The sequence below is a fragment of the Panicum virgatum genome, chromosome 7K (genome assembly GCF_016808335.1).
Source record: "Panicum virgatum strain AP13 chromosome 7K, P.virgatum_v5, whole genome shotgun sequence".
Lineage (NCBI taxonomy): Eukaryota > Viridiplantae > Streptophyta > Magnoliopsida > Poales > Poaceae > Panicum > Panicum virgatum.
The window spans coordinates 40,777,033-40,791,043 of NC_053142.1; the positions used below are offsets into that span (position 1 = coordinate 40,777,033).

The 14,011-nt window shown below is 47.5% G+C and overlaps 1 protein-coding gene and 1 pseudogene across 1 annotated transcript; both read left to right on the forward strand.

Moving 5' to 3' along the window:
• Window positions 1-3,031: 3,031 nt before the first annotated feature.
• LOC120641354 (probable LRR receptor-like serine/threonine-protein kinase At1g63430) lies at window positions 3,032-8,117 on the forward strand. Its single transcript, XM_039917438.1, has 13 exons — window positions 3,032-3,415; window positions 3,542-3,680; window positions 4,344-4,415; window positions 4,501-4,644; window positions 4,728-4,856; window positions 5,147-5,266; window positions 5,344-5,405; window positions 6,271-6,510; window positions 6,590-6,795; window positions 6,890-7,022; window positions 7,115-7,272; window positions 7,406-7,612; window positions 7,710-8,117. Exons 1-13 carry the CDS (start codon window positions 3,337-3,339, stop codon window positions 7,962-7,964), a joined length of 1,944 nt encoding a protein of 647 aa, XP_039773372.1. The 5' UTR covers window positions 3,032-3,336; the 3' UTR covers window positions 7,965-8,117.
• Window positions 8,118-8,383: 266 nt separating this feature from the next.
• LOC120641355 lies at window positions 8,384-13,754 on the forward strand (annotated as a pseudogene).
• Window positions 13,755-14,011: the final 257 nt, after the last annotated feature.

Sequence of the window (14,011 nt, forward strand, 5' to 3'; positions counted from 1 at the left end):
TTTCAAATCGTCTAGTCGAACCTAGTCGCCATGGGACCGATCAGACGACTAGTCGCGATTAGTCGTCGATCAGGCCGATTAGTTGAGCTTAGTCGGTCCTAGTCGTCCTATGTGTCCCAGGACCGATATGATATATGTACTACATATTACTTAATAAAAAGCAAGTATGAAGGCAACAATAATGGTCGATTTTTCACTTATTTGTGAGAGATGATTTGTGAACTGTCCAGAACTCTATATTCCTGTCCCATAGTCCATATTCCTGTCTCTCAGCCTCTATATACCAAAAACCTAATGGGCCACCTTGCCAGCCCATCATCGGCCGAGGCCCACAACTCAAACAGCCCACAAAACAATCTCAAGTCTGATCGTTTTCCAATCTGATCGTGCGACTAATCGCGACTAGTCGACGACTAGTCGGATGACTAGAAAACTAGTCGCCCAGACCTACTCGGTGTCCCTTATCGGGGTCACCGGACCGATAAGCCCGACTAATCGCGATTAGTCGGACGACTAGATAACATGGGCTGCCTCACTGAGATAATTTGGATGCAATAAACAATGATATCCATACCATAAGTATTTCTGTAATGGCACGAAACAAGTACACAAAGACCAAAAATGAAATCAGGTATGCTCTTGTATTCAGTCTGAATTCCTGGGTGTTCTTGCACAATGTGGACTGAGGATAGTTTGATGCAGCATGTCAAGGCCATCTGCTATGGCAGGTAAATACACAATTGCCTCAGCTAATTAATTTTACTCGAGATGTTCTCTTTCACTGGCATGGCACAAACAACTGCTTCACCACTATTTTACGCAGAAAACTGTTGAATCAATGGTACTCTGATGCACCAATGCAAAGGAAACTTATTGAGGGGAGTTTGGTTGATACTTCTGATCCATTTATGATTGCACCATTTGGAGTTATGAAACTTTCGTCAGCTTCTTAAGTGTCAGTGCCACTTATGATTGTACAGGGGAAGAATACAGGTTTCAGTTCTCCACTACGGCAGTGCAATGCTTATTTGTGTTGATTCCAGGTAAAGTTTGGTAGTTACTAAACAAGACATCTCTGACTTCTGCCACCAGCCGAGTACATGAACTTGCGCTGATCATGGGTTTGGTTGTTGTAGTGAAAATTGAAAACCTCCCCTTGTTTGACATCCTGCCACACCTACAGCCCATTGAGGAAAAAGGCTATGGGGCATCAGGGTATATGATATAGCTCTTTCGATTGCTTTACATGTTACTGCCAACTTTTATAGTTTGGCATCAACAACCAACTAGCTAGTAGTCAATGGAGTAAAAGAGTCGACTTTGGGAGCAAGTCAGAAGCGTAGTTTCTTTGAGCATTCTTCATAATCATATTCTTCTTTTGTTGTCAAATACTTTTCACCTTTTACTGTTCTTTTTGTTGCTTTGTCCATTACATTGCCTACTGACTGCATTTCAGGTTATGTAGTCATAGATTATCATATACTCTGGTAGACTGGTAGGGTTAAGAACAAGATATCAGCTAATTTTCATTGGTGGAACAAGGCACTGAGAAACAAGGAGGGTTGAGATCTGAAGAAATTCAATATCAGTTTTGAATGAAGACTGAGGCTGGAGATGGGACCGGCCAACATGCTATCTTCAGCATCGATATGTTTCTAGAGGTAACACATCTCTTTCTATACCCATGCTCTTTCAGGGAATTGCAAGCGGTTACAAGTACTCGATGCTCAATCTCAAAGGTGGGAAACAGGCACTTCTTTTTGAAAGGCAAATGCAGAAAGAAGAGATAAAGTAAAGTATGTCATTCTCAGAAGAGCAGAGAAACTTGTGTCTGAAGGCTATATCCCACCCCCATTCCATTTGCCAGCCACGGGAATCATGATTAGTCTTGCGTTGATTTGCTTCGAAGCAGCGCTATCTCACTTTCCAGGACATCTTTAAGCTAAACAATCTCCACAAACCTGCATGTGCGTCTTCTCGCAATAAAAAAAATTATATCTCCTGGGTACCAAGAATTTTACAGACGCGCAAATCAATCTGAACACTATAAAGTCAAAAAAAGGCTTCATTTCTTTTTCCAGAAAATACTTGTGACTTGTGAGCTACTCATTTCATCTGATCAACTAGCGTACTGTACCGTTTATCTCTTCTGTTCAACCAGTGAACTGTATCGTTTTTTTTAAACAAAAATCTAGCGTACCGTTCATTGCTTTTTTCCTTGCAGGCTGACATTTCCTTGGTTACCGCATGATGTCGCCCTGTAAAATATAAGTACGACAATGGTGATGTGTACCCATCTCTGATTACTCTAGAGTTGTCGTAACTTTCTGCAATAGTGGTTGCAACAACTCTTCTCAGGTTATCGCGTCATCCTTTGCAATAAAAATGCCCAAGGACCTGGTTGCAAGCAAGCGCGAGGAAGCGACCATGGCACAAAGAAATGTTCGGTCCGGCCGTGACATGGAATGAAACTGTATTCTATACCCTGATCCCCAGAGAGATTTTAAATCGTCACCTAACCGGTCGTTTTCAGGACGTCTGCGTGAAGGAGCGTGTCCGGACTGCCAGGCTGAGACCTGAATTGGCCCGGAAGATTTCAAACCTCGATGGAGGGAGGAACACAAGAACTCTGAATAAAGTCATAAGCTCAAGTGTCAGCTTCAGGTAAAGATGATTTGCCACCTGATCTTGGGACTCTGGAGATGGGCGTGTCACGCACGTGTCCTGCCTTGCCCTTGCGATCTCTACTCATCTAGTCATCTGTACAGTGCTTTTTCTCAGATTTGGTGCCATCTTCAGGTGGTGTCCTTAAACCTGTGACTGAGTACTGGTGGAAGAGCATTACCATCTCTACACAAGTGCGTGTATGTCACGTGCGGGCCATGAGACTATTGTGCGGAACGGTGGGTACGTGGCACGTGCCCCAGGTGTACAAACTCAGCTCCAGTACGTACAGCCGCTGTAGGGTGAAGTGGGACCCAGAAAAGGTGGCAAAAATTAAAAGGGAATGTGATGGATTAATATCTGGGGGTGGGTTTGGTTGCCTTGCCCTGTTGCCCCCCTTGTCCTCGTACGATTAGACTAGTAGAAGCAGCGGCCTAGGCCATCATCAGTGCTTGCCGTGGCCGTTAAGTGCAAGCACTGTGCGGCTGCTTCGTCTTCTTCCACCTCGCGGCCATAAACACGCGCGAGAAACTCGCTGACCATGTGAAGCGGACGACTCTGTTTTCCTCTCGATTGCTTCCAGCGGGCCGCCGCCGTCTTGTTACCTTCTTTTTCTTTGCGGTGATTCTCCGTTCCCCCGGGTTTTTGCGTGCTCGGTAGAGGAGAAGCGGCATGTCGCCGGCGAGGCTGCTCGGGATCTCCATCTTCTGCTTGCTTCTCTTCAAGAACTCTGAATCCGTTTCAGATGACGGTATTGCTCCTCGCATGTGTTCTGTAATTGTTTCTCTTCCTGTTCCTGGTCTATTCTTCAGTTTTGCTTCTTGACGAGTTCTGAAGAATTTGGTTTGTGCTGTGTGTGCTCGCGTTGCGTTTGCAGTATCTGCGCTTCTTGCGTTCAAGAGAGCCATCTACGAGGACCCTCTGTCCAAGCTGTCGGACTGGAACTCCAGGGACAAGGATCCCTGCACATGGTCCGGCGTCGGGTGCTCGGCGTTCAACAGCCGCGTGGTTACTCTGTAAGAACTACGAACTCATCGCTCTCGTTTGAAGCCCTTGATGTTTTTTTTCCCTTTTTTCTTGCAATCTCTTATGATTCTAACCAAAATTTTAAGGTTCTCGTTTGAGATGGAGAACAAAGTCGCTAACCATATGCCAAACGCGATATACCAGCTGTTTTAGAGATTGTTTAAATGGATAAGTGCTGTCCTTTTTCTTGAAACTAAACACTTGCTGGAGGTAAAAGTAGAAGCCTTTCTTCTCTGCATCAACGGCAGGACAGAATGATGCATGTTCTTTCACAGTAAAAGTTGGTAAAGTTTCTGACACACGATAAGCCACCCAGCTGTGGAAGCTATGATTGAACTTTATCTATTACCTTCTCTACTCGTGTCTTCAGTTGACTCTACGAATCATTCACAAGTATCTCCCTAGAGCTCTAAAAAAAAAGTTTCTCCCTAGAAAAAATGCAGTAGTTTCTAGTATGTGCAATTGTGGGTTTTGTGGTCCCTCCAGAAGTCTATCAGCTTTCCTTTTTCTGTTGAAAAAAAAAATCAAAGACTAGTGGTATTCCTCTGAATTGTTGGTGTTTGAACAAGAAAGTACCATATCATCTTTTTCTCTCTCTGTTGATGAACATGATGTTCGTCTCATAATAATGCCTGTTACCTGTCACTGTCTAGAGAGTTGTCGAATTCATCTCTCCAAGGATTCTTGGCACTAGAAATCGGATCCCTGAGATCTTTGCAAAAACTGTGAGTACAACATTCCATGTAACTCTACTTTTTAATTTCATCTTTAATGAATACCAAATTATAGTATTGGCAAATTTTCTTGTAGCGTGTTGGATCACAATAAATTCATGGGCTCAATACCAAAAGACATCGGCAAGTTGAAGAACCTGATCGAGCTGAACCTTAGCAGTAACCAACTTGCGGGGCCAATTCCCAGTGAGATTGGAGACATGCCAAAGATCGCAAAAATGTACAAACAAGAGCCAAAGATTAACTTATGCTGTTCTCAGCATTTCTTCAGTTTCATAACTCATCTATTCTCTTATGCCCTAGAGACCTTCACGCAAATCGGTTGGATGGCGCTATCCCTCCTGAGCTTGGCAAGTTGGGAAGCCTCCTTGAGCTACAATTGAGCAATAACCACCTTACAGGGACTATTCCTGCAAGTAATGATTCGAACATGTAAGTTGTTTTCAGTATGCACGAACTTGAAATAATGTTATTTCTATACAAAAGGAATAAAGGAATTAGTTAAGAAGTTAGCATCTATCAGCACTGACTGCATTTTGCCATGCTTACTGTGCATGCTTGCAGTTTGAATTTAGTTGACTGTCTCTGTCTGGAGATAAACTTAATGTGACAAGAAACAGTGATCAAACTATCAACTCCAAAACCTTAACAGTACTATTCTATTTAAACATCAACTGATATGGTATATGAACAACCAGTTGTACTTGTAATCCTTCTTTCAGGGAATCCACCAACAGTAATGACCAAATTGGATTGTGTCAGCTATCTCAGCTAACCGATATCGACCTCTCGTATAACTTTTTGGTTGGAGACATTCCCACATGCTTAAAGCAGATCCAAAGGTATGCCTTCGCCTTTTGTGGCTTAAATGTTTCAGTTAAGTCTTCCAGAACTTACCTGTTTTACAGTATTTGAACAGATCAAGCTTGGTAGGGAATTGCTTCGAGAACAATGATACATCAAACCGTCCACTTCAGCAATGTATGGTGATATATTATATTTTAACAGTTGACATATTATAGTAAATTACAATTTATCCTATTTTTAGCTGTTGGATACTTTTCTTCTGTAATTTTGACAAGAGCAATATATCCACATCACTATTGCTCAAAAAAGGAAAAAAAATACACATCACTGGCTGCAACTCGAAGATACAATTAACAGTTCCTGATGAAGATCCATGCGCCGGAAAAAAATATCTCATAAATTTACTTTATCAATAGGCTATTACTGCAGCAATCCTAGTATCTACTAAACTGCATATTCTGTCAAATACCCATTAGGCTACCCTCTCATCATCCTAGAATATGAAATTGGGTTCATTTCTGGGCTCGAGGACATAGTGCAATGATAGAAGCCTAACTATAGGCTGCTAAAATTTATCTGACTTGACAGGAGAAAAGTAAGCCTAGTCACACCGCAGATTGTGTTGTCAGAAACTGATTACTAAGTTACAGACCCATCTGGGGCCTATGGGATAAGTAACCTTGGCTATGCTTGTTAAAATAAAGACCTGAACTTGACACTTTGTTTGCTTCCTTGTTGGATTCCAACATCCCATCTCCCATCCTTCCTTTTGTCCTTATGTGATTTGATCTTTAGTCCAAGGCTCTTCTCATTTTTGTTTGTTTTTAATAGCCCCATCTTGTTTTTTAAAGATTCCCAAATTGTTTTTTTGTGTGTTTGCATATGCTTGTTACGTTTGAGTAGTACAATATGACTCATACTCGTCTATACAATACTGTCAATCTGTCATAAACTCAAAATAGAATGTTCCCAGTTACTTCTGTGTTACTGCAATGTGCTTTTCCTGACACTGAGCAAGTGCACTACATCATAATTGCAGGTGAAATTAATCAGGACACAGGCAAAGACAACCATACTGATGAGGATGAGCAGAAAGGCCTGCCAGAGCCACTTTGGCTTCTCATTCTGGAAGTCATCGCAGCAGTTTCGTTCCTTTGTTTACTGACACTTTGTACCATCACTGGCCTCCGAAGGTGCAGAGCTAGATCCTCAGGGTCCGGGAACAGTGCTCCATGGACAAGAGCCGTGAGCTGGAAGGAGAACACCGTAATATCAATCGGTCCGTGTGTACTTTTTATGTGAGTTAGTAACAAAGCTAAACTGTACACTCAATTGATTACCACTCGTTGCTTGTGTAGATGATGATCTCCTGGTAAATGTGCCGAAGATAAGCCGGCAGGAGCTTGCAGAAGCTTGCGAAGATTTCAGCAACATAATTGGATCTTCTCATGAGACAGTCGTGTACAAGGGAACTCTGAAGGATGGCCGAGAGATCGCTGTTGTGTCCCTGTCCGTTTCAGTGCATTACTGGAATGACTATGTGGAGCTGTACTTTCAGAAGGAGGCAAGTGCCCACCAGTTCCATTCTTCTACGGAACTCACATTAAGATTTTTCCTGCTGTATAACAGATCTCATAGTATGCATTCAAATACTTCAGGTGATAGAAATGGCTAGGCTGAGTCATGAAAATGTTGCAAAGCTGGTGGGATACTGCAAGGAGTCTGAGCCGTTCTCGAGAATGCTGGTCTTTCAGTACCCACCAAATGGGACACTTTATGAGCATCTTCACGGTAAGCATATAAGCTGTTGGTTTGTTATTAATGATTCCACAGCTCGTGAAAAAACATTCAAAGCATAAACTTGGTTCGTTATTTGCTTGCAGATGGGGAAGGGTGGCAGCTATCTTGGCCCAGACGGATGAAACTAGTTCTTGCCATCGCGCGTGCTCTCAGATACTTGCACACCGAGTTGCAACCTCCGTTTGCTGTTGCTGCACTGACGTCCAGTTCAATCTACCTAACTGAAGATTACTCACCAAAGGTCAGTGTCGGTCTACACTCCTAGCGACACCGCTAAATCAAGAGCAACACTGTCTTCTCGAATGGCAGCATGAACATCTGGGGTCTAGTCCTAGCTCGTCTGGCAACTGCGATCATTGTTTTTCCTTTTGTAGATAATCGATTTCGAGCGGTGGAGATATCTTGTGAGCAAACCAGGACTTGGCTCAGTAAATGGCGGGTCTGTCAACAGCATTACGGATTCTCGGCACAAGCGCTTCATGGACGTCCAGGCAAACACCTTCGCGTTCGGGGTGATCCTGCTGGAGCTGATCAGCGGCAGAGCCTCGGTTTCCAAAGATACAGGGGATCTGGTGGACTGGGTAAGTGGCTTGCTTTGGCTCAGCTTTGCTCATTTGCTCACGCTTTACTGGCACTGACACCTGGGGTCCTGGTCACCTGGCATGCCAACAATTTCAGGCAATGAAGCACCTGGAGCACCCCGAGGAGTTCAGCAAGTTGGTGGACGAGAGGCTGCAGAGGCAGAGCGTGAACCAGGAGAGCCTGGGCATCGTCTGCAACGCGGTGAACCTGTGCATCGACCCGGAGCCCTCGCGGCGGCCCTCCATGACCATGATCGCGGCCATCCTGGAGGAAGGCATCGAGGCGACGGCGGCCACCTTGATGAGGGACTCGTCTCTGGCCTGGGCCGAGGCCGAGCTGGCCATCTCCTAGATGCCCTTTGCTCGTCTGGCCGTCCATGTAGTTGCTTGACAGTAATGGTTTGACCCATTGTTACTCCATTTGGCAATTGGCATTGTAATGGTTTTTGTCTTGAGCAGGAATGGCACAATGATCTGAATTGAAAATGACTTTTCGATTTGACCAGCATTGGCACAAAGAGTTTTTTTTAAATAAAAAAAATCAAACACAACACATACAGAGGGAGCATTTCCCTTTTGCCCCTCGTTACCATTTTTTAGGAAATTTTGCTGTTCCGTGCTCAGCGTTGAGGCCCAACGCAAAGACAGGCCACGAACTATAAGGCCCACTTACTACTTTGCAGGATCGCGGGCTCATTCAGGGAACGCATTGAAGAGAGCAGGCCTTTGGGCTCAAATCGCCAACACACGGCCCACAGCTCGCCCCTGCACACCAGTTCCCCGCAGTGAGCCTCTCTCTCTCTCTCTCTCTCTCTCTCTCTCTGTTTTTTTTCCCGCCGCGTCGCCATGGCGGGAGATGAAATCGATGAACCCTTGACGGAGTACGAGAGGCAGCGGCTGGCGAGGATACGCGAGAACGAGGCCCGCTTCGAGGCGCTGGGCCTCCGCGGGCTCGCAGCTTCCCCTCTGCTCCGCAACCCGTCTCCGGCGGCGGCGGCGGCTAAGGGGAAGGAGAAGAAGCGGTCCGCCGACGAGGACGAGGAGTACGTCCCGTCCGACGACGGCCGCGGTGAGGAGGACGAGGACGAGAGCTCGTCGGAGAGCGGGCAAGATGATGACATGGATGGGGAGAGGAAATCGGCGTCTAGGTCTCGTGCCAAGGTGCCTCTTGTCCCCCCTTTTCTCTTTTAGAGTGTTATTATTACTTTCTGTGTCATGATTGATTGATGGGGTTAGTTTCGTGATGATAATAATATGTCTTATGTAACAAATCCTCTTGAAGTATTTTTTTTTAAAAGAGAGGCCCTCATAATAACACAAATGACAACTTTTACAGCGCCATGGATTTGAGATTAATAACTGATGTAAGAATTCGATTCGGTATCAGCTGCTGTATCATATCAGATATATGGGCAATTGCATTCATAATACTTCTCCCCTTCTCCTTTTGTTTCAGGGAAAGAAAAAGAAATTGTCAAAGTCAAGTAAATCTACAAAGAGCGCACCTACAAAAGCGAGCTATTCATCTACTGATTTCGTGGATGATGATGATTCCATACAGCAGGTATTGTGATAACCACAAATATAACCACCAAAACAACATCAATCCTACAATGTCATTTGAAACCTAAACTTTTGTGCTAAATTTTGATTGTATTATTTGATCGGTACTTTAGCTATGCTAGTATGCAGGCAATTGCTCTCTCCCTGGCCGAATCTTCAGAAAAGTCTGTGACTTCAATTGGCGTAGTAAAGGAAGCAAGTGAAGGCACTCCATACAAGAATAATAGCAAAACATCTGTTCAGGACACAACCAAGAACAGAAAGATTAAAATGCTGGTACATCCCTTCCGGCTTGTCATTTATTAAGCTTCGCTTGTCTCAAGTATGTTTATAGTCATGATTTCTGTTGTTTACAGGGTAAGAGCAGGATTCAACTGACAGAAGATGATGTGGTTGCATTCTTCTTCTCATTTGATGGTATTCTTATCTGACAGGCTGCACCAAAATACCAAATTTCGTTTCATACATATCTGGCAGTCATGCAGCTAGGATTAATCATTTTATCATCCGAGTATAAACTTTTTTCTTGAACACGCAGGAGAGCTGTGTATCATTGTATTAATAGTAGAAAAAAGACTCATACAGAGACCCAACACACACCCACGCAACCCAGAGAGTCATAAATAGAGTCGTCGGAGTGTCCCTTGCGGGAGTCTTTCCGATGTGGTCGTGCACCGAGGGTGCCTTCGCATCGTCCCACCGGGCTGCTTCGGGACTATCGAGCGCATGCGAGACGCAGAGCTCTCGGCCTGCTGCACAGCAGCTTGCTCGATGAGCGCCTGTGCTTCGCGGCGCAGGTTGCGACCTGAAGTCGTCGACGGCTCGGGCATCGCTTGGAGTAGGTAGGTCGCAACGACGAGTTTTTCGCCGGCCGTTTTCAATTCCGGAGGTTTGTCGACGTTGCCATCGGCTAGGATCCGCTCCCGGGCAACGCGCGCCGCCGTCTGGGCATGTGCGCCACGCGCGGTGCGCTGCTGCTCGAGTGCGGTGCGCAGCTCCTGTGTCTGCCGACGCTGCTCGTCGAGCTTGGCTTGAAGCTCTTTGAGCTGCGCCAGCTGTGCCTGCCGCGCCGCCGAGCTTGACAAGGAAGAAGGGGTCGCGGCCGGCACCACTGGTTGGTTTGCCTGCGCGTCTGCCCCGCCGTTCCCGTCATTGCCCGGAGCGTTGTCGTTTTGCCCGTCCGCGAGCTGGACCATGAAGCACTCCCGAGTGGAATCGTAATCCCCCTCGCTGGAGTCCTCGGAGCAGGTGAGGCAGTAAGCCGCCGCGAGCTGGAACGAGCGGAAAGCGTCGGGGTCGCGGACCCCGGAGTAGTCCTCGGCCTCCTCGGCCGTGAAGTTGTCCATGAAGAAGTTGATGTCGTCGGCGATCGAACTCGCCGTCTCGGGGTAGGAGTCGTCAGGAGATGATGCGATGAGATTGCGGATCGGCAGGAGGTGATGACCCGGCAAATCCTCGTACTCGGCGAAGTTGGTGCTGGACGAAGAGGTGTAGGTGGCAGCGTTGCGCATCCCGAAGGGAAAGGGCAACGGCGCAGTCGCGCCCCCCCTAGGAGGCACCGGGGCTGCAGTCGATGATGGTGCCGACGTAGATGACGCCGAGGCACGTGATGACGAAGCGGTGGCCTCGTCGGCCGCGACGCTGAGCTGCGACATGGCAACCTCAACCCACGTGGGGGAGCTGAGGCGTGCCGCCTGGCGCCGCTCCAAGCGCGCTTGTCACGAGTGCTGGCCCGAGCGCCTGTTGCGCCGGGCTGGTGAAGTCGGAGTGTCAGGGTTGCGTCTGGGCGAGAGGATCTCCATGAGGTAACCGTTGCCGGTTGCTCTGAACTCAAGACTCCCGAACCAGATCACGTATCCCGCCGGGAGCGGATCCGAGGCGCCCATGGGGAATGGGTTGGATCTGCTCGCCATCCCTGGAGATCAAATGGGAACAAAAGAGAAATGTCATGCAGCCGCCCCTACCTGGCGCGCCAGCTGTCGGTGTCCTGACCCGGCAGTCCGGACCCAACCAGTGATGATGCTGTGTGTTACTCGTCTCAGATGTTGATGCAAGAGGCAACACAGTAACGCACGGGTTTATCTTGGTTTCGGCCGTGGGGCCGTACGTCCAGCAAAGGGATGTGCGAGAGCACTATACTGTCCTGCACCGGGGGTGCCTGTTGTAGGGGGTACAAGCGAGGCGGGAGAGAGAGGGAAGCTCCCAAGTCTCTGCTAGAGGGGGAGTTGATTGAGGCGAGTGCCAATATCGGGGCTTAGAAGAGTGTATGTGCTCTGTGAGTAGTGCTGAGCGTTGTGTTCTACCGAATGGGCCGACCCCCGTAAGGGAAGGCCCGCCTCCTCCTTTTATAGACACAAGGAGGGACAGTGTACATGCACAGGGGATCGTGGAAGTCGTCGTCTTCTCCCCGAATCGCGGGGGTGCAGTGGTCGAGCACTGTGGGAAGTACACTGTGGGGAATGGCGCCGGACGTGGCAGTCGTCCTTGGTCATGCGGGGATTGCGCCGGCGTCCTGGCGGCTCCAGCGGGCGGCGTGGTCGTTACTGTGAGAGGTACCGTCCTCCAGGCGTGGCGTGGCGGCATCCCGAAGGTCTTACAGGCCAGGGTCTTGTCTAGGTCAAGGCCGGAGCCGCTTTCGAGGGTCGTGTGCCCATGCCGTTCGAGGGCTCCGTGGAAGGGAAAGTACGAATGAGGTATGGGGAGTTGGCAGTATAGTAGCTGGAGCAATGCCGAGCACGTCTTGCACTGCGTCGCAGGTTCCCACAGTGTCGCCACAGCGTCCGGAATGGCGGAGCAGTGACCGGAGTTGGCGGACGAGACTCCGGTCACCGCCACTGTGGGGAATGACGGTCTGACGTCGTCTGACCCGGGCGCTGTGGAGGAGTGGTTGTCATTAATGCCTCCGTACGGTGGGCGGGTGAATGGAAGGGCTGTTTGTCCTTTCCGTCGAGGGGTGGCCTCGAGCGAGGCGGAGACGTTCTGCTTGCTCGAGGGCAAGCTCGCTACCCTCGAGCGAGGCGGAGGCGCGGGGCGTGGTCGAGGGCTTCGGCGGGGAGCCTTCGAGCGAGGAGATCACCCCACGGGTCCGAGGGGGGTGTGGATGGGCCGCACTGCGTACGTGGGCCGCGTGTTGGGCTTCTTTGAGTCATTTCCTTTCTTCCAGGTCGGAAGGAGACTGTAGGCCTTCGTGGACCTGGTTGCCCAGCATGTGTTTGCGTTTTTAGGACAATTTTAGTCCCTGATTAGGGTGCCCCTAATCATGGTATCCGACAAGTACCGTTTTAGATTTTCACTTATCTAACAAGGCACCCTTAAACTATGGGGTTTTTTAGGGGAAATGGGTGTGATAATCTAAGGAGCAAGCACATAATTGACATAATTATTGCTTACACTTGTGCTCTGTAAAGCTTCACCTTTTGTTGTTCTTGGTACATTGCTTGCGCAAACAGTATGAAAATATCAATTGGTTCACTTTTTGATTTACAGAAGTTGGTAAAGGATATATCACACCATGGGATCTTGAAAGAATGGCTACAATAAACGATTTCATCTGGACAGATTCTGAGATATCTAACATGATCCGTTTTTGATAGTGATGGAGATGGAAAGGTTTGTCTTTGTTTTCTAATCAAGTTAAAATATCAGAGTTTTTCTTCAGAATCCACTTCGGAAAAGTAGAACCAGTCTGATTCCTGGCAGTTGCTATTTGCTGAAGCATTCCCCAGAACTTAGAAGTAGGCAGAACTGGCAGTTTTTTGCTTCCTCCTTGCTATATGCACTTCTTTGGGGAAAAAAGATGCTGTTTAAATATCGTGTCCCTAAGCATGGTTGCGTGATGAGGATAGGACGCACAGAAGTGTGTCTATTATTGTATGAACATTGCAAGTTACATTAGAGCTTCTGTATCATTGTTCCAAACTAAGGCATCTACTTGTTTGGTTCATGATTTACAAAATGACCAGCTGCTATTTTGTAGTATTATTGAAACAAAAGGTATGAGTCTCTCTCTCTCGTTTATAACTAGCCAATTTAAGAAGACACTAGCTAGCATTATGGATGTACACTAGCAATTCCAATTGGGTGTGCATGGATTTCTATCCAAGGTTATCAAAGTTGCACGGTACTAGGATGGCAAGTTCTCTCCTAACTCAATTCCATAATTCTTCTCCCCCAGTTTCTTACATCTTGGTTTTGCATCTCCACAGATAAACCTCGAGGATTTCCGGAGCATCCTATCTCGATGCAACATGCTGCAGGAGCCCGAGAAGTGAGGATGAGGCATGGTGGTGGTCCGAAGAAGATACCAGCACTTGAGTATTCGCACTGCTTCCATACTTCCATAATCTGGTCCGTGACAGTGCTTGAAGGACTATGCAGAGAAGAACGAAGAATATGAACCGACTAGGAGCAGCAGTGTAGCTTCTTTTTTTTAGTAGCCAGTTGGCCACTGTCCACAGAAACCAACTTAAGTTGCGGCTTGAGCTTGTCAAGTGCAACTGAATAAAGATTTTGTTGTTGGGCATGAGTGCTGATCTCTGCCACGTAACAAACCGTGTCTGAAACTGACAGTTGTTTTTATGTTGCTTCAGTTTGTTTATAAGCGGCTCACGAGGAGTCGTGCCAAAGTCCAAAGAGTGGCCATGCGCACGACTCGCCGACCCGTACCATCGCATTGCAATTCCGTTTTATTTTGAGGTGTAACTAGCGTACGTCCACAGATTTCTCCGGTTCGCCAATTCGCCACATGGTTCAGCTCATGCCTTGCGGCTCGTAGCGTACGGCCCAGACAGAGCAGCGTCCCCGCGATCGTACCCAGGGATAGCCATTCCACTGAGC

What these genes read in the sequence shown, in the direction of transcription:
- LOC120641354 (XM_039917438.1), top strand. Translation starts at nt 3,337, where the DNA reads ATGTCGCCGGCGAGGCTGCTCGGGATCTCCATCTTCTGCTTGCTTCTC. An exon ending in GCAAGTAATGATTCGAACAT is followed by an intron (nt 4,857 to 5,146) that starts GTAAGTTGTTTT and finishes TCCTTCTTTCAG; the next exon opens with GGAATCCACCAACAGTAATG. An exon ending in AGCTGTACTTTCAGAAGGAG is followed by an intron (nt 6,796 to 6,889) that starts GCAAGTGCCCAC and finishes CAAATACTTCAG; the next exon opens with GTGATAGAAATGGCTAGGCT.